Consider the following 19,630-nt stretch of genomic DNA (forward strand, 5'->3'; position numbering starts at 1 on the left):
GGGTGGACAGACAGATGGATGGGTGAGTGGATAGATGGATGGACAGATACATGGATGGAGACACACAACAGATGATATAAGGGATGCTGGCTGAGTTGAGGCCACCACCCTAGGAGATGCATGGCGTGCGGGGGACACAAGCTATGTGTGAGCCTTGCCTGTGCCTGAGTGTAGTCCCCTGTGCTGGGGGCGGGGGGAGCAGCGACCCCCCCGCCCAGAAGTGTATCTGAGTGGACTCTGGGGGTGTGTACCACCACAGCTGGAGCGGCGGTCCTCTGGGCTCCATCTCGCCTCTACTACTTTTTGGCTGAGCCACTCAGCCTGTTCAATCGCTGTTCCCATCTGTCCAAAAGACTAATGACCTGATTCAAGACGCCAGCACCTCCGTCCAGCTGCAACAGCCTCCATTTGTCCCCACGGCTGCCCGGCTCTCCTCTAGCATGAGTTTTTGAAATCATAAATCAGCTCATGTCACTGCACTACTTAAAACTCCCCCATGGTCCCTCTACAGGAGAGTGATGTCACACTTCTCCCTTCCCTGGGGCGCGGGGGGAGCCACTCCTTGTCTCTCAGGCCGCCCTGATCCTGGATCTAAAGGAGCCCCCTTTCCCTGCTCAGGCAGGCCTGTTGTCATCTCAAAATCCCTCCACTTGTGTCACACCTGTCTTCCTAACTGGAGTTGAAGCTTCACGAAGGCTGGGACTGTCATCTGTCTTGTTCACCGCTGCCTCCCCGCACCCAGACAGGGACTGACAAGCAGGCTCTAAGAACTAAGTATATGCCGAATGATGAGCCCTCCTTGCTGACCGGGAACTGTGACAGTACAGGTGGGGGGGTGCCTGCCACGTCCCAGGTATCCTCTCTCCTTCATCCTCCTCCCAACAGCCCCTGCCAGCAAGTCCCCCGGGCCGCGCAGGGCCCGGCACTCTGTTCAAGCGAGGGTCACGTCTGGGGAGGAGACTCAGGGGTCGTGGGCAGTCTTGGTCCAGCACCCCATGACCCAGCATCACCAGGCCAGGCCTCGCCCAGGAGGCAGGAGAAACCATTCTGTGAGCAATCAAGATACAGCAGTAATCACGATACGACAGCAAATATGCATACAGCACGTACCATGTGAATTAACTCTCTTTTCTGTCTCAGTAATCTAAGCCACATGTAGTATTACTGGGCTCCTCATTTTACGGATGAGGAAACAGGCCCAGAAAGAAGTCAGCTGCTCGAGGCCACTAGGTAGGAGGCGGTGCCAGGGTTTGAGAGTGGATGTGGGGCAGCAGAGCCTGGGCTCCTCACTGTGGAACTGCCCTTGGAGGGCACAGCTGCAGCGGGCGGGCAGCCACCCCTGGGCTGGAAGAGGAGCTGAAGCAGCACACCCAGGCCGGTTCTCCAGGCCAGCACAGCAGGAAGGACTGCACAGAGCGGCAGGGAGGATCGTGGAGCAGCAGGGAGGACCACAAGGCACGGCAGGGAGGACCGCAGAGTGCAGCAGGGAGGCCTTCGGAGTGGCCTAGGAAACCCCATGCGCCAGCCCCCCAAGCTACAACCAGGCGTGAGGGCGGGTGGAGGTGGGAGAAACCATTCACGTTAACAGGAGCCAGACGTTTCCACGGGCAGCCAGGACCAGTGCAGCTCAGACCTCACTCCAGTTAACTCACCAACCCTGAAACTCCGAGGGAGGAAAGTCATCACCCCACTGCACAGGGGAGAAGAACGAGGCCCTGAGGAGCTGAGGCCAGCTCCCCACCAGGACACTCACCTGGCAGAGGCCGGGTGAGAGTCTTCTGGAGGGACTGCCCAGCCGTCTGGCAACTGTCTTTTAAGTGACTAGAAAACCCCCAAACGGGCACACAGTATTGACATGGCAAGACAGACGAGGCGAGAGCATGGATGGGCCAACACGGAGCGTCCAGAACTCTCCCTCTCTCTTCTCTTCCTCTCCCTGTCTCTCACTCTCTCTGTCTCTGTCTCTCTCCCTCAGCATTACCAAGGCCTCAGTGGCCCAGCACTCCGCCAGGCACGGGGTACAAGGCCTGGCTGGGGTGCAGATGAGAAACGGGGCAGTCACCACACCAGGGAGAGGGGACTGAGAGGGCACACGGCATGGTGGGGAGAGGGCTTGCAGGTAGGTGGGTGGCGTGGTTCGGGAGCTGAACCGCAGGGTGTCAGCCAGAAGGAAGGCGGGGCAGGCCACAGATGGCCTCGTGGGGCACGTCCAGGAGTCAGGACTCCACCGTGAGGGGGCAGGGCACCTTCCAGGAGGCTTTCAGCAGGGGAAGCACATGCTCAGATGGGCTCCTTAGAGGAACCTCACCCCCTGCAGACGGGCAGGGAGACAAGAGAGGGCAGGCCAGGGGCGGCTGCCGATGCTGTCTTCCAGGGAGGGGTCAAGGTCAAGGGCAGATTCCAGAATGATCCGCCTGGGTTTGAATCCTCGCTCAGCCTGGGTTCAGTGTCACCCTATTTGTCTTGGGCAAGTCACTCAGCTTCCGCTTTTTTGTTGCTTCAGTCTCCTCATCTGGAAAAGGGGAATAACAACAACATGCTGCCTCCTGGTGTCGTGACGTCAGCACGGTGACCAGGGATCCACCGAAGCTGCTGCCAGGAGAGCCATGAAAGGACGCGTCATGAGGCCGTGGGGTTGGTGGGCCAGCGGGGCAGCGATGGGCTGGCAGGGACACGGATGCCCAGATCACACACTCAGTCTCCTGAACAGACACAGGACTCGGCAGACCGTCTGCTCAGCTTAGGTCGGTTTGGGTAAGCTGTATTCTTCAAAAAATGTGTCCATTTCACCTAAGCTGTTGAATTGCTGGAATGAAATGGTTTCTGCCCCTCCCTTTCTAGGCCCGCAGCTCCCGAGGGGCATCTCCTCTCGTTCCTGATGCTGGTTCTGTGTTCTCTCCTCTGATCTAGCCGGCTGGACATTACTCAGTACTGTCGACATTTCCCGAAAATCGACATGTGGCTTTGTTCATTTTCCCTGTTGTCTGTTTCCATCAGTTTCTGCCCCACCTGCATTATTTCCTCCCTCCTTTAGCTGTACCGTCCTCCCCCCAAGCCTCGTCAAGTCGTTGATTTCAGGCCCACCTTCTTTTCCAAACCAGCACGGGGAGCAGGTCTCACCCTGAGCACAGCTTTAGCTGCAGCCCATACATTCTAATGATGAATTTTTATTTTCATTTGCTTTGAACTATTTTCTAATGAAACCCCATCCAGAGGGACATTTAGAAGGTGGAAGCAAAGGACTGGCCTGGGTGGCGGAGGGCAATGAAGACGACTCGGTCTCTGGTCCCATCACCTAGGCAGACTCGAGGTTCAGCGCTGAAATGAGGGGAAGATCAGAGCCCCATGTCTGGCTGTCCGTGCTCAGTGAGGGGGCTGTGGCACCTGGTGGAGGCGCCAGGGCACAGGACATGCAGGCCTGCGGCTCAGAGGGCAGGTTCTGGGCTGACGCGCGCTTGGCCCAATGGTGGGGATTCAAACCTTGGACTGGCTGAGCGTGAGAATGAGAAAACCAACCGGAGCAGCAAGTGTGAGAAGAGAGAACTCATGAGGGGCACGTCTCTCCGGACCCTCCCCAGGCCTCACCGCCTGCTTTGAGCCAAGGGCTCCTGGGCACCGACGTGCAGCCAGCATGAACCAGGAAGGTCCATCCCTGTAAGATACACGCTGCCTTTCCAAGACTCAGTATAAAAAAAGCAAAATATCTCACTGGTCATTTTTATACCGACTGCATGTTGAAATGATACTATTTTGAATATATGGAGTTAAAGTATATTATTAAGATTAATTTTGTCTCTGCTTTTCACGATTTTAATGTGGCTATTAGAGCATCTACAATCCTGCGTGTGACTCCCATCAAGTCCTATCAAACGCTGCTCTGAGCTTCGCCTGCAGGGTCAGAACCTCCTTCTGACAAGGTCCCTGGGGCCCCTCCAGGGGTTTGGGTGGTGCCGCTCTGTCTCGGGCCCCCCAAACCCAGGCCTGGGACAGGCTTCTTGCCAGGTCCCCCAGGCAAGGGTGGGCGGCTGGACACGGACACCATCTCCCTTAGAACTACCCCGCTCTGGTGAGCTGCCGGGGATGTCTTGTGATCATTGCAGCCTCTGGCCAGGGGGGGAGGGCTGGCCGGCTTCCCTGTCCAGCCAAATGTCAGTGCAGCCAGACGCACACAGCCTGAGTCACGCTCGGCAAGAGCAGAGCTCCCGGGCTGGGGTGACCCGCGTTGGTCAGACTGCATCCTCACTGCCTGGAACACTGCCCGGCGACGCAGCTGCTGACAGAATCCTCGTTCAGCGAGCGGGAGGTAGAGGGCTCATCCTCTGGGGTGTTTCCAACGTGAGGGGCAGGTCTGGTCTGAAGTGTCGGGGCCAGGCCCACCCAGAGAGCACCTCTCTGCTCAGAGGCCCACAAGCACACACACACGAAGACGTGGCATGGCAGCAGACAAGCTCTTCTCCACGAGCTCTGCCAGCCTGGACTGGGTGCCCCAGGCAGAGGTGGACCTCTCCAAGGACTGGGAACCCGATGGGTCACCCACGCCTGTGCCCTCCCCTCCCGGGCTGCCTGCCTTCCACCAGGTGGATCTCAAGGGGTCTCCTGAGGAGGCACCTGCACGAAAAACCCCTTCTCGGTGCCACCTTCCCGGGGACCAACACAGACACCCCCTCCTCCATCCAACAACAAACCACAACCACCAGCACCGTCGTCCTCACTCGTCATGGTCAGGAGCTCTGGCACCGAAGGCTCGTGTTCCTTCCCCACGGCCCAGCCTGCAGATGGAGAAGTGGAGGCAGGGGCCCGCGCAGGGCGGGCGGTGGGGTGCTGCAGGGCTCAGAGGAGGGGACGCCCCAGCAGAACACGGCACTCAGGGTCTGGTCTCCATCCGAGGGGTCTCTGGGGCAGCATGAGGCCTCCCGCAGTCCCCCACCACACCCCTCAAAGACTCACTCCAACCCCACTCTTCAGGCCAGGCAGCCCCCACTCTCCCCGTGATGGGGGGGCCATACCCCACACCCCTGGCCTCGGGGGCAGATCAGCCGCCCAGGCCCGAACTTCTGCCTTAGGCCACACAAGGCCCACACAGCTGCCCCTCTGGCCTGCAAGATGGCTCATAAAATTAGAATTATTCACTGTTTCAAAACTGCCAAATCCACAGAAAAATGTAGGTTTCCAGCTGCTTTCAGAAACATCAAACATCTGGCCACGCAGGACCTGCATTTCTTCACGGCAACACAGTCGGCAGCGGTCCCTCAGGACATGGCACGCATGGTCCGGTCCCCCCACGGCAGCTGGTGCCTCCCTGAAGTACAGTGTACCCTCAGGCTCCCAGCTCTTCGAACCCAAGGCCAGCCGTGGCCACAGCGGGTCATGCGGGCCTTTGCAGCCCCTCTGGGCTCAGATGGAACCCGAACCCCTTCCTCAGCAAGCGATCACGAAGCAAACAGTGGGGGATCCAAGGTCCCACCCCCACCCTATGCTCACCATGGGTTTCACCCATGGGGGGGCTGGTTCCACATGGGGAGAAGTGGAGCGGCCCCAGGCCCTGGCCTCATGGACCCCACGGGCCCAGTCCAGGAGACTGCGGTCTCCACCCTCTTCTCTGCTGGCCGGCACCCTGTCAGGTCTGTCTACCCCACTAAGTGGCACCAAAGAGCCGCTGCCAATACCCCCAGAGCAGAAAGGCCTAGAGGCAGTGGCTGCACCTGTCCATACCAGCCCTGGCCAGCCCGCCCGTGGGCCTCACCCAGACCTGAGCACGCACGGGGACCATGACCGAGATGCTCACGCTGCCTCTCAGGTCAGGAGGGCTCCGGGGGGCGGGGGGCCTGAATCCTTGCCACCCTCAGCAGTGACAAGAGGAGACGGGAACATGAGGGGTCAGGAGGTGCCAATCCTGCCAGCGAGGGAAAAGGGTGACTATGGTGAGCTGGAGTTCTCCAGGCCCACACCACACAGCACACGAGCCGTGTCCAGGCCCCTCCCCGGGCCGCCATCTCGCTGCTCAGTCAGACCATAATAAAAGAGAGGCAGGTCCAGAAGCGCAGAAAACCACTTGTCGGAATCAATCACTTCACGTACGACACACGCTCATCCATTAAATTACAAACTGATGCTGTTATAAAAATAACGGCACTGCACTTTTTATTTTCTTTAATCAGAAAAATAAGCCCCGCGTTTCTGGGAGGGAAAGCCTGGGTGAGAACAGATGCCTGCAGGCCCTGCTCCTGGTGTCAGGCTGCAGGGCGGACCCCTCACCTGGCAGGTCAGGACCCTGAGGGCCTCATTAGCAAGTGGGGAGAGGGGAAGGCCTGGGCCTAGAAACCCGCAGCACCTCTGTGGCCTCCAAGAATGGGGTCCGCAGTGGAAGCGACCGTCACAGCTGGGTGAGACCCGGCGCAGAGAGCAGGAGCCCGGCCAGTGCACCCCCAAAAGGCCGATGTTGCGCTCCAAAAAGGGCTGCAGCTCCCTCCCCCAGCACCTCCAAAGACTGGAGAGTCAAAGCTGAGCTGCTGCCTCGTGCCCAGGACTCTGGGAGCACCAGGGTGCGGCTGCCCTGGGCCAAGGGTCTGGGGCAAGGGATGGGCGACCCCTGAGCGTGGGTACGGGAGGCGGGGGGCGGAGAAAGCTCTGTAGTGTGAGGTCTGTCCTGACAGAGGACATCCTGGGGGACCGACAGCCAGAAAGCTGCAGGGGCCAAGTGGGAGGCCAGGAGGGGCATTCCGAGAATGGCCGGGCCCTCTTGGTCCAGAGCTTGCGTGGACAGGAGAGTCTGCCCCTTGCTGCAGTGCTCGGCCACTGAAATGAGGCAGAGTCATGGGGCGAGCTCCCTGTCACCAGTAGCTCCTACTTGACCACAGATGGCCCCGAAAGCCCCTCGCATCCCCTCCTCGCAGTCACAGGACCCTGGAGGTAGACACACATCACCCTTTGCCAAAGGGGAGGTGTGCGGGACCTGAGGCCTGGCTCCCGCTGTGCCCACACTCTGCCTGGGGGCAGGGGACACACACTGGCCAGAGAGGTGGGGCCCAAGGAGGGCAAGGCCTGCAGCTGGACGCCCCCAAATCACACACGCACACGTGCCATGTACACGCACATACCGTGTACACGCACACATGCACACCACATACATGCATGTAGTCACACACACACTCACTGGGCAGCACACCTGGGGCGGGCCTGTATGGAGACTGACATACAAGGACACGTGGGAACTTAAGAGGCACAGAGACACTGAGGGACCCCCCCCCAAACCCGAGCCCTTGGGGGTCGCTGTGCTCCCTCTCCCAGGGGTGTGCACGTCACAAAGCAGCGGGCACGGTGGAAGCAGGCATGGCAGGGGGCGGGAAGACGCTGAGGGTCCTCTCCTTTCTTCCTGGTGTGGGCAGGCCTCAGTCTCGTGGCGGCCCTGCGGGGAGGCTCTCGCCTCTGCTGAGCCTCAGTTTCCAATCGCAAACAGCCTGGCCTGTCTGGAGGCCTCTGGCCAGTCTGGCAAAGCATCTCAGGCTGCAGGGTGAGGCCGCCTCGGCCCTGGCCCTGCCCTGCGCAGCCACACCTGGGTGGTCTGGAAAATAGGCATCAGGCTCCAGGGCTCACGGATGGGGCCTGGCGGGCCACTGCGGGGGTGGAGGATCGAGTCCGTCCTGACCTCAGGGGCCGGCAGGGACGACCCAGGGCCAGGAGTGAGAGTTGGGGCTGGCGGGCCCGAACCAGGTCCAGCAGGGAGCGCCGTGGCTGGCTCGGAAGCCCCAGGAGAGGTCGGCGGGGTGGGGGGGGGCCGTCCCAGGAGCGATGGGCGCTCGGGGATAGGGAGTAATGGCTGGGGTTTGCAGGGCTGACCCGGGCCCAGAAGTGACCGCAAAGGCTGGCAAGGCTGTTTCGGGCCCATGAGTGGCCGCTTTCTTCGGCACGGCTGTTCTGGGCCTAGGAGTGGCCGCTTTTGTTGGCACGGCTGTCCACGGCCCAGCAGTGAAGGTTTGGGGGGGCTGGGCTGTTCTGGGGCTTCAACTAATTGCTGAGGCTGACTGAGGCCCAGCAGTGACCGCCGGGGGCGGCTGGGCTGGCCTAGGAGGGACCTTCGGGGTTGGCATGGGGCTAGGAGCGCCTGCCGGGGGCAGCAGCACTGGCCTGAGAGTGAGCTGGTAGGCCGGTGGCATGGATGCAGCATGAGGAGCGACTGTGGGGGCTGGCACCGCTGTCCTGATACCCTGCTGGGCTGACCATGGGGACATGGGGCCACACACGACCACATAGGCCAGCAACGGTGCCAGAGGGCCAGCAGGGACCGCAGGGGCCGACAGAGGTGGCACGGGGCCAGGAGGGACCGCAGAGGCCGACAGAGGTGGCACGGGGCCAGGAGGGACCGCAGGGGCCGACAGAGGTGGCACGGGGCCAGGAGGGACCGCAGGGGCCGGCAGCGCTGCCACGGGGCCAGGAGGGAGCGCAGGCGCCGGCAGCGTTGCCTGGGGCCTAGAAGTGCCCAACGCGGCCGACAGGGCTGAGCCAGGAGTGACCGCTGGGGCCGGCAGTGCTGATCTGGGGCTGGAAGCAGCCGCTGGGGCCGGCAGGGCTGACTTGGGCCCTGAAGTGACCGCCGGGGCTGGCAGGGCTGTCTCGGGCCCAGAAGTGACCGCTGGGGCCAGCTACGCTGACCCGGGACTGGCCGCTGGGGCTGGCAGGGCTGCCCGGGGTCCGGGAGAGCCCGACGGGGCTGGCAGCGCTGACACGGGGCTGGGAGTGACCCCTGGGGCTGGCTGGGCTGGAGCTGCTGCTGGTGCTGGGCCGGGCCGTTCTGGTCCCAGTGGTTGGCTGGGAGCGGCCCCCCTTCTGGGGAGCACACCTGCATGGAAGAAAGAGCACGTGTCCACCTGGGCAGGTGTGCCTGTAGACCCCCCATCCAGCCCCGGCCCCTGAGACATGCTGCCCCCTCACCAGCAGCCCAATCCCCAAGGGAGTTGAAAGTGGAGTGTGAAACACCAAGAACCCCTCTCTGAAAAGAAGGCGCAAACCAGTGAGCCCCGAAGAGGAAAGCAGCTACAGTGCTGAGCCAACACCTAGGACAGAACCCTATGCTCCGGGAGAAAGACCCTGTACCCAGTCTTCCCGCCCCACCCCAGCTGGGCTCAGGGTGACGGCAAGGACGCCACTCCCACTGAGGGCCTGCTCCTAGCAGCTGTAGAGGAGGGGCCCCAGGTGGGTGGGGTTGCCCCTTGCACCTGGACCACCAACCACAAGTCACGTGACTCCCTCCCCCACGCCTTGCAGACACACTGTGTTTCACGTCAGTGTAGCAGATGGAGAGCACCTGGCGATGAGCCTGGTCCTCACGCATTACAGACACACTGGACACCCCGTGGTCGGCGGAGCCTGACAGACGCAATGGGGAAACGGGGCCGGCCTATCAGCGGGTGCAGCTTCCCATCCCACCCGAGCACACGCTCCCCCCTGCATTCCTGAGCTCCCAGCCTGGCACGGCCTCTCTCTGACTGTGACTCACCTGGGGCAGGTCTCCCGCGTCTGCTCAGGACCCAGGCTCACGGCGGGCGGCTGCCCCAGGCCCCAGTCCACATATGCCCCATACCCCATGCCCAACAACGATGGAGCGCGTTGCCAGGCAGGCCCAGGTGCCAACGGGTGGTGTCCAGGTGCTGGTGTGGCCCCGAGGGCGCCAGGGGGAATGGGGCACAGAGCTCTCAATTCTGAGTGGGGGCGGGGCCCAGTGCTCACCTGCTTTGTGGGCTGCAGCGGGACCTTCTTCTTTCCCCGGTCACAGGCAGGCTCCAGGTCCTGCTCGGGGCTGCCCACCTCCAAGGGCCGCCCGTTCTCACTCGGCTCTGCAGACGGGCAGTTTTCTGACTCCCGGGGCTTCTTAACGAGGCGACGTTCCCATTTCTCCTTCCTCTCATGTGGCTTCAGGGCCATGTCCTTCTGTCGGGTGAGGAATGACAAAGCCAGTTAATCGGCAGTGACACAATTCCACGTTATCCCACCAGTGACACCACATGAGCAACCCTGTGATTTGAAAGTAGGGTCCTGGGCATGTGACAGCACCTACGTGGGAATGCTGGGCCCTCCAAGTGGGCTGTCAGGTCATGACTTACACCTTGGCAAAGAGCCTCCCATCCTGGGAGGGCCAGATCTGAGGGGGAGCGAGGGGAGATGGAGGGACGGGTTGGGGACAGATGGGTCAGATGAGCGTGGGTGGGCCTGTCAGGACCAGGGAGCCAGAGAGGGTGATGTTGGAAGAAAGCTGGATGGGGAGTGAGTTTCCCAAGGAGCCCTCGCTAGTAATGGGGGCCCTAATCCTTGGCCCAGCATGGAGCTTCTTTGCCCAAGCTCAGCAGGAAGCAGCTGCCAAGACTGATGGCTGCTTCGGCCTTGGTGAGGCATCAACCTTCCTGGGGGTGCCCCTTGAACTCCTGGGCTGAGGGCCATCACTGGCATAGCTGACCACAGGCAGAGACAGTCCAGCTCCAGCTGCCTCCACCCCGGGGCCTGAGCCACCTGCGGGCTTATCCACCCAACTCCATGCAGCCCAGAATGCTGGTGCTGTGGAGTCCTGTCTTGGGAGAGAGCTCCCTGTCTCAGCTGGGTGTGCAGACCTTCAGAGACCCCAGACCCCTTCCACAGAACAGGGACCTGTGCCCACCTTGCTCACAGCTGCACCCAGTGCCCAGAGCAGGGCCTGACACAGCGGATGTTTAATAAGTCTGTGCTGCACTGATGCCAACAATGGCAGCATGATCACTCATGCCCCATTGGCGGGGGGCCCGCACGATGGTGCACAGCTCCTACTATGCAGAAGAGATCCTGGACCCACCTCACCTGCAGCCCTTCCAACGTGCCTGGAGCCCAGAAGAGCCTGGTTTACTGGTGGTGAGCAGGCGAGGTGTCGCCCACTGGCCTCTCCCTTGGGTCCATGGGTTGCCGAAGAGGAGGGAGGGAAATGGCAACAAGGGACCCAGAAGATTCTGAAAGCACCCGCCCAAGGGGGAGGGGAGGAGGAAGGTCTGAATGAGGGCAATGCCGACACGTCTACCCACAGCTGAAATGCTGCCCCACATCCCAGGTAATACCCACACATCCCCACAGGAAGTGTCCCCAGGTGACACCCTCACAGTCTCACAAGTATCCCCAGGTGATACCCTCACAGCCTCGTGGGAAGTGTCCCCAGGTGATACCCTCACATCCTCACAAGAAGTGTCCCCAGGTGACACCCTCACATCCCCACAGGAAGTGTCCCCAGGTGACAACCTCACAAGAGGTATCCCCAGGTGATTCCCACACAACCCCACAGGAAGTGTCCCCAGGTGACACCCTCACATCCCCACAGGAAGTATCCCCAAGTGATACCCTCACACTCCCACACAAGTGTCCCCAGGTCATACCCTCACATCCCCATGGGAAGTGTCCCCAGGTGATACCCTCATACCTCCACAGGAAGTGGCTCCCAAGGACCCAAGGGGATCTGGTCAATGCAACCAGCAGCGACCATGGCGGCCTCTCCCAGAGCTGGCCTCTGCTCTCAGGTGGGCGCCTGGCTGGGGCCTCAGAGGCCTCAGCTCACCTGGGCAGGTGGCAGGAAGGACCAATGTCCCAGTTTGTCATGATCCCCTGGCCTGGAGGTGGGGACAGGGACACATTGTGCTTGCCACGTGAGGCCCTCCGACCTAGAGCCAGGAATTGCCTCAAGATGTCCCCCCACACCCCTCCTCCTGCCCAGTGAGAGGGTCCCACAATTCCCAGAATTAGTGAGGGGCACTGAAGAGGCTGGCCAGACTAGAGCTGTCCTTCCAGGCGCAGAAGCCTCCATGACTACCCCGCCATGTGTGACCCCCAGCCTGGGCTGGGAGCAACCATGCACAATTGTAGGCTGACTGACCACCCGCCTCTGCAGCTGCACATGGGGCAGCAGCAGGCTCATCCTCTCTTAGGGTGGGACCCTCCGCACTCCCAGGATTCTCCCCTAAGGGGTCCAAACCCACAGTCACACAGACCTAGGGCTCACAGCAGGACTCAAGGAAGGACAGCTTGCCCACGGCCTCTCCCCAAGGGGCTTGGAGCACCCCTTGACCTCTGACCCCAGAGTGAGGGCTGGCGTGCGTACCCTCCTGTATGAGGTCGGGGGGCCGGCCCTGAGGGGCAGCGGGAAGAGAGAGAGAAGGGAGAGGGAAGGGAGAGGGACGGGTGAGCCAGCAGGGCTGGGGGCTCCTAAAGGTCAGCCAGGCTGGGAGGGCACAGGCGGGGCATTTGTCCTGGAACATCTGTGAGGGTGGAAACCCTCCTTTGCCAAAGCTGTCTCCCCAGCCTGGAATTCAGGTCCCAACTGATGACCAGCTTAGCCCAAGCCACGTGGCTCTGCCAAAAGCTCCACGGGCTTCCGCCTGGGCAGCAGGTGGAACCTGATTTCCTGGAACAGGACAGACCCTTCCCCATGCTCACTCTCCGGGCTATCAGATCCCATGGACACCCACAGGCCACCTGCGTTTCTGCGGCCTCTCCTGGAGCCCCGGGCAGATGCCCTCGACCCTCCTCTGAACCAGTCAGAGCACCAGCTCATCTCAGAGGAGGCCACTCTTCCCCACGCCCTGACAGAGCCTCTGCTGATCCCAGGACCTCCCAGCCCCTGCCCTGCTGTATGTATCAGGCCAACTCCAGGCTCTGTGGGTCCCCCTACCCCTGCACTCATTAAACTGACAGTGAGCACCGACTGTATGCCAGCTTAGTTCGAGGCATCAGTGACCAGCTCAGGAGGGAGCTGGCCCACCAGACAAATTGCCGTGACACCCAAACAGACAGGAGGGTAACACAAGCAGGGAAGCCGAAGGGAAGGGGCCCCTTCAGAGCTGCTCAGGGAGGACCCTTGGGCAGGGCCTGGGGAGTCTCCCACAGAGAGCAGTGAGTACAAAGGCCTGAGGCGGCGAGGAGCTCCATGCTCCCTCTCTCGTGCCCACCCCCCCAGACTGGGATGCCAGGCAGGAGGCTCTACCAGTCAGCACCTGGCCCTGCATACGGCCACAGGCTTCCCCAGGAAGAAAACCGAGGCTGTCCCTGCCATGACGAGAAAGTCCTGGTGAAGACAGCAGCTTGCTTCCCACATGTGGTAAGTACTACTTAATACTTGTTGACTCCTGGTACCCCCGTGACAAGTGAGTACCGTCGTCCCCCCTTACAGACAGATCTAAGGCCCAGAGGGATCCAGCAACATTGCTGCTCACCTATCCCACGAGGGCGGGGCCCATCACTCTAATTCGCTGCTATTTCGGGCCTCCTGCCCCGGGCAGGTCTCACTGCTAACAGGCCAATCCCACACAGGCCCGGGAAGCAGTGAAGTCCCCACAGTCCCTACCTGTCCACCCTGGATGCTGCCACCCGACCACAGGGCACCAGGTTGCATGTCTGCTACCTCATAACCTCACTGCCCAGCCTCAGGGTCCCCACCTGGACCCAGGCCCCCATCATGGCGCAGAAGGTGGGCCCAGCAGACTGCAGTCAGGCCTGCAGAGAAGAACCACAGTAAGACCTCAGGCAACATGCTCTAACGGGTGTACTGGTCAGAGCTCTCCAGAGAAACAGACAGACAGGATGTGTATACAGGAAGAGCTTTATTATGAGGAGCTGGTTTCATGATTGCGGATCTGCCCTGGGCCCTAGAACCTAGAGACCCAGGAGGGCTGATGGGGTAGTTCCAGTCCAAAGGCTGGAAAAAACCCATGTCCCAGTTCAAGGCCTTCAGGCAGGAGTAGCTCCCGCTTCCTTGGGGGAAGGTGGGAATTTTTGTTCTCTTCAGGCCTTCAGTAGATTGGATGAGGCCCGCCCACAAGGGGGAGGGCCACCTGCTTCACTCAGACTTAAACGCTAACCTCACCCAGAAACACCCTCATAGGCATCCAAAACAATGGCTGACCAAATGTCTGGGCCCCTGTGGCCCAGCCAGGTTGAGACAACATTCACCACGCCGAGGGCAGTGCAGGGGCCACCTGCCGTGCACGCAGGTGTGGTGAGGGGTGGGGGCTTCAAGGCCCTCCACGATGCACACGCATACACACTCACACTCATGCACACAAGCATACGTTCACTGGCACACACACACCCAGCCTCCACGGCCTGGGCAGTGGGCTGGATCAGAGTCCCTGAGCAGGACACATATCTCTGCCAGGCCCTTCTCTGTACTGCGGCCGCACTGGACAGGCCCTTGAGCCCCACCCTGCTCGGCCCTGAGAGTCGGCCTGTCAACTCCCACATGCACACAGCATGCACCTCTATACCTCGGAGCCCCCCACAGGCTGCCGAGACCTTCTTACTGCCACAGAAAGCAGCGAGTTATCTCTCCTCAGCGTCCCATGGGCCACTTCCTTCCGGAACGAGCATCCTGCCCCATGTGACCTGACCCCGCGACACGCACTTCCCAAGTCACTGCGGGTTTAGCCTCACTTTTACAGGGAGCCACTCATTCTGAGAGAAGGAGGAGGAACTGCTCTAGGGCCGTCCAGGGCTGCTTCTGACCCAATTGGGTAAAATCACAGAAACCGCCCGGGGGACGAGCTCTGAGCTCTGGAGTCTGGGCCCTGGAATGAGAACGGGGCTGTCCGTGTGTGATCTGCAGTATGCGCACACACAGAATGTGCTAACGTTCCATTACTAACCACAAACAGCCCACCCCACGGGGACACCTAGCTGGGCCGGGACCTGTCTTGCTAACGAGCACTTGTGACCAAAAGAGACACACGGGGTAGAGGGATGGAAGGGCAGAGGCAGAAATGTCAACCGCACAGCCAGGTGGCAGGTGCCGCACACAGACCCTTCCTCCAGGTCCTGCCTGGGCCCCTCCACGGTTCCGGAAGGGCCTCAGGGCAACTCCAGGCCATCTCTCAAGACAAATCCAGTCACCGAATCACCTGTGCGGTGAAAACGACGCATTTGTCAACAAGTCCTTCAAATTTATCACATTTTTTGTAAAACTGTTTTGGCATTTTTTTGTTTTTTTTTTTTAAAAAAAACACACGAATATCAAAAACCAAGTAGATTGTCAGAACCCTTGAAACATCAGTGCCTGGGCCCCCTCCCTGGCCTGGACTAGGTCCAGCTCTGTCCTGACCATAGCCAGATGTCCCTGCTTTCCCGGGCCAGAGGAGGCAGGCCATGGCGGGTGGGTGCAAGCAGGTCAGGCCCCAGGGCAGGAGCTCCTGCATCTGGAAGCAGCGGGGGAGCGGGGAGGCCATCTGCCCCTAGTCCAACTGAGGGTGAGCCAGTGGGCAGCAGGCGTTGTCCTGTGCAGACAGAGGGGACAGTGAGACCACAGGCTATCTTCTCCTGGCTTACGCAACCAGAAGACCGTGTGTACACACATCCTGGCTCCAGGAGAGGCCACGGTGTTTCCCACCTGAAGGCTCAAGAGGATGAACTCTGAGCCGCCAGCCCCGCCAGCTCCCTCTCCTGGAAGGAAAATCACCATCTCAGCAGGATTTCGCAGGAGCAGGGCTCACTGGGGTCCAGAAGCAGCCACTCCAACACTGAGCCAATGCCCTGAGAATGGGCCCAGACATCCTTGGGCTTCAGGAAGCAGACCCCATGCCGCGCATCGTAGGGGCCCTCGGTCACCACAGCACTCAACAATTCCTGCCGTGGGGCGTCAATGGGACGCATCTGCACTGCACTGCACTGCACAGCTGGTGAGCGTGAGCTGGCCCCTTGCCTGGCACCCATAGCTGGGGCTAGCCTTTGCCTGTGATGCCGACCCTGTGGGAGCCTGTGCCGGTATCAGAGGCTCACTCACACTCAGGCACACGCAGTGCCACGGTTCTGCCCCTGCTGGGCCTGCGCTGAGAGTGCCGGCTCTGCCCAGACAGCAAGGCTCGGGGTGGCCTCAGTTTCCTCATCTGCAGACTGGAGTGGCAGCTGTGCCCAGGCCGTGGTGAGAGCTGAGGCGGAGCCCCAACAACGACTGTCACAACGAGGACCCCAGGGAGGGCTGCAGCCGGAGAGAGAAAGCAGAGCTACAGTCCCGAGAGAGCCTCTGCAGACCTGCGGGGAGGAGTGAGGCCGAGGCACGCGGTGGGCCCGTGTCTGACACCCAGGGCGCTCGGTCTGCCGAGCGCGTCACCAACAGCTGCTCGTGGATCCACACTGCGACCCCACAAAAACAGGTGCTAGGAGTGCCCCAGTGCACAAATGGGAAAACTGAGGCACTGCCAAGGCTGCAACAACAATTTGGGTGAGCCAGGAGGAACTCCAGCAGCCCAGGGCCTGGAGTCATGTCTTTGGGTGCTCTGTCCACTGGCGCTCCAGGACACCCGACCGCCAACCCTGGGGGCTGCCAGCTCCCATCGTCACTACAGGAGTCAGAGGCTGTGAGCAAGGAGACCCCAAGGGGAGTATCCAGGGCCTTCGGCCGCTGGCCACCCACAGATCTCCCTGTACAGCCCTCCTGGGTCACTGTACACCTGTCAGTGCACACCGACAGACGGACAAACATGGCTCTGCAGTGAAGCCCCCAGCACCAGGCCCCTGGACCCTCCCTGGACCACCCGATGCCAAGAACTCACTGACAAATTTTCCTGTAGCAATTTCACATGACTATTTTTAGCTCCCTAAACATCATTACTATGCAGCACCAATGAACTCTCCAACTGCGCGCTTCAGTAAACCAACCGTGGGGGGAAAAGAAACCAGAACTGGCAAACACAGACAGCAATCCCCCTCACGGGGGGCCAAGCCCTTCCAGGCCCCAGAGCCTACAGGCAAAGGTGTGGCTGTGCCCTTTCAACCAAGCAGGCGCCCCCTCTGGTCCTGGAACCGCACTGGGGCCTCGCCCCTAGCACTGGGCCTGAGCCACACAGCTGCCCAGAGCCCACCCCTCGTCACCAAGCATGGGCACTCGAAGCTGGCCCTCTGGGCAGGGCGGACAGCCCACCTGAGACCTCACCCCCCACTCACCCCTCCACTTCCCACCTTACGTGGGAGGGAGGCCCTGTGGGATGACCATGACAGCCCTGGACAGGGCCAGGCCCGGAGCCCCCTCCCCATTAGGAGCCAGGAGGCTGAGGCCTGTCTCCCAGAACCTCCTGGACTCGAGGCCCTTGGCTGCCCTCACCTGCTCACGTGTTCAGTCAATAGATCTATCATCCAGGACTCAGGCCAAATCCCACCCGCTTCCAGCCTGGCAGGCTGCCCTCACCCTCCGACCCACACTCGGCAGGGGTTTCATGTTCACAGCCGCTGTCCTGACAATCAGGTTTTGAGGTCGGTCTCTCTGCCCAGACCCCTCCCAGCCTCTCAGCCCAGGACGCCTGAGGGAGGCGTCAGAGCACCAACCCCGAGGCGCAGCCTGGCCAGCCCCTCATGACTGCCAGAGCTGGTCTCAGGCCTGCCGCCCCGAGAGCTCCCCCACCCCACACACATCCCTGGGATCTGTGCAGCTGCTGCTCAGCTGTCACACGTGGTGGGGCCACCAGGCCAACCAGTCTGCCCAGCCCGCCAGGGGGAGTCGCCCAGGAAGGCCAGGAGCCAGAGCCGCTATTGCTGAAGCATCTCCTGCTTGCTTCTGTCGTGGGGTAGGGGGTACAAAGAGAAACAAGCCACAGGATCAGCTCAGAGAAGGGATTCAAAGAGGAGACAGGGAGGGAGACAGGGCCGTGCAGTAGGCACTTTCACCTCATCAGCCCCTCCCCAGATGAGGAAACTGAGGTCCAGAGCAGGCAGGGGCCATGTGAGGAGGAAGAAGAGAAGCAGATTTGAATCAGCTTTCCAGCCAAGGCTCACTTGCTTCACTGGCCTCCTGTGCTGGCCAGAAGGGCCTCAGAGGAAGTGTCCTGAATTTGCTCCTGGGAGATGGTAAGACTGCTGGGCAGGGGCACAGCAGGTGCAAAGGCCTTGAGGCAAGTGCGCCTGGGACAAGGAGCCTCGCTGAGGGGGGTGGGCAGGGCCAGGCCTCATGGGGAATGTGGGTTCATTCCATGGATGACAGACAGAGGGCTCCTGGGGGATCTGGGCCAGGCAGAGACATGATCTCAGAACCCAGGAGCCCCTGGCTTTATCCAAGAAATGGAGCTATGTACACTCCTGTCGGACAAATCCCCACTGGGGCTACAGGTAGAGCCGAGTGCTGAGGACAGGCCATGCAGTGCGTGGGAAGAGCATCGGCCAAAGGTCAGCCAGAGACCTGCTAGGGACCAGCACGTGGGGTTGGGGCTGGGGGGTCAGAGGGCACAGCTGCAGCAGGTGAGGTCAGAGAGGTGATGGTCATGGCAGACCCAAGGGTCCCTGTAGGGACTCTGGCTCTTACTGAGGGCCGAAACCCTTGGGCCTACGTGAGCATGAACAGCTCCCCCGCGGCTGGGGGGTGTCTGCAGGGAGGGTGGCAGCTGCTGGGTACGAGGTGGTATGACATGTCAGATTCAGGGTAACCAGTGTGATGTGGGCTAGGGAGAGGAGTCAGGGTAAGGATGATAGCCATGCAGGGCTGGGGCTCCCACGGAGGCTGGTCTGGATGCCCCACCAGGGACCCACCAGCCCAGTGGGGTATCAGGGCCTCTGGGGCCAACTCTTGACTCAGAGTGAAACTCTGAGGTCATTTCCAAGGACGGGAAAGGCAGGGAGGCCAGATATGTGGACCCAGGCCAGAGAGGTGAAGCCCAGGCCAGAGGGATGGGGCCAGGCCAGAGAAGTGGAGCCCAGGCCAGACAGCTGGAGCCCAGGCTGGACAGGCGGGGCCAGGCTGGACACGCAGGTCCAGGCCCAATGGGTGGGGACCTTGCCGCTCTCTCCCCATGGCCTCCAACCCCAGCCCCCTGAGGCACAGCAGACTTACTCCCCATGCTTGCTTCCAATCCTGCTCTGCCTCTTCCAACCGTGTAGACTCAAGAAGTGACTGAACCTCTGTGCCTCAGTTTCCTTGTCTGTACAATGGGAACAGCACAGCACATCCTTCAGGGGCTGCTGGGAGGATAAGGCGAGTCAATGCCTTGCCTGGCGTGGAGGAGACATGCACATTTTCCCTGGCTGCCGGTGTTCCCATTTCTGTGACTTTTGGCATCACTGTAGATCCTGCTGGGCTCCGGTCTCCACTGCTCCCTGGCAATGGGGTGCAAGTGGTAGTCCCCTGACAGGGCCTTGCACGTGCCTCACACAGATGGCTTCTCTGCTCCCCACAACCACCCACCGACACCAAGCCCTCACCAGAGAACCCTCCTTTATCTGGGGGCGACAGGTGCCAGCAGCCGGGTCAGTGTGCGCAGCTCAATGTCCACAGCTCCATGTCCGCTGCCTGTGCGGAGTCCAAGGGGCAGCACCTGCCCCAAACGGGTGCTCCAAGAAAGAAGCGGAGCTGGGCCCACTGAGATGCCCCCCGAGGCGGCGTCTGAGCCAGGCAGCCCGCAGGGCACAGATGCACCCCCTGGACAGGCCAGCCTCGGCTTTCTATCAGGGGGTCCCTCTCCACATACACACACGCACAACTCCCCCCCACACACACGTACACTCATGCACACCCCCACACACGTACACACACACTCGCCACACATGTATACCCCTCATACACACACCCCCACGTGTACACACCCCCCACATGTATACCCCCACACACATGCAAGCCCCACCCACGTGTACACACGCACACACATGCACCTCCACACGC

General features: G+C 61.1%; 1 protein-coding gene across 1 annotated transcript in view; it reads right to left on the reverse strand.

Annotated features, from left to right (window-relative positions):
- The window catches only part of FBRSL1 (fibrosin like 1), a 92,015-nt gene that overhangs the window by 62,808 nt on the left and 9,577 nt on the right, over positions 1–19,630 (reverse strand). Inside the window, 1 exon segment of the mRNA XM_058531180.1 lies at positions 9,724–9,924. Within this exon segment, the coding sequence (XP_058387163.1) occupies positions 9,724–9,924 (201 nt within the window).

Source organism: Diceros bicornis, chromosome 35, assembly GCF_020826845.1.
Source record: "Diceros bicornis minor isolate mBicDic1 chromosome 35, mDicBic1.mat.cur, whole genome shotgun sequence".
NCBI lineage: Eukaryota > Metazoa > Chordata > Mammalia > Perissodactyla > Rhinocerotidae > Diceros > Diceros bicornis.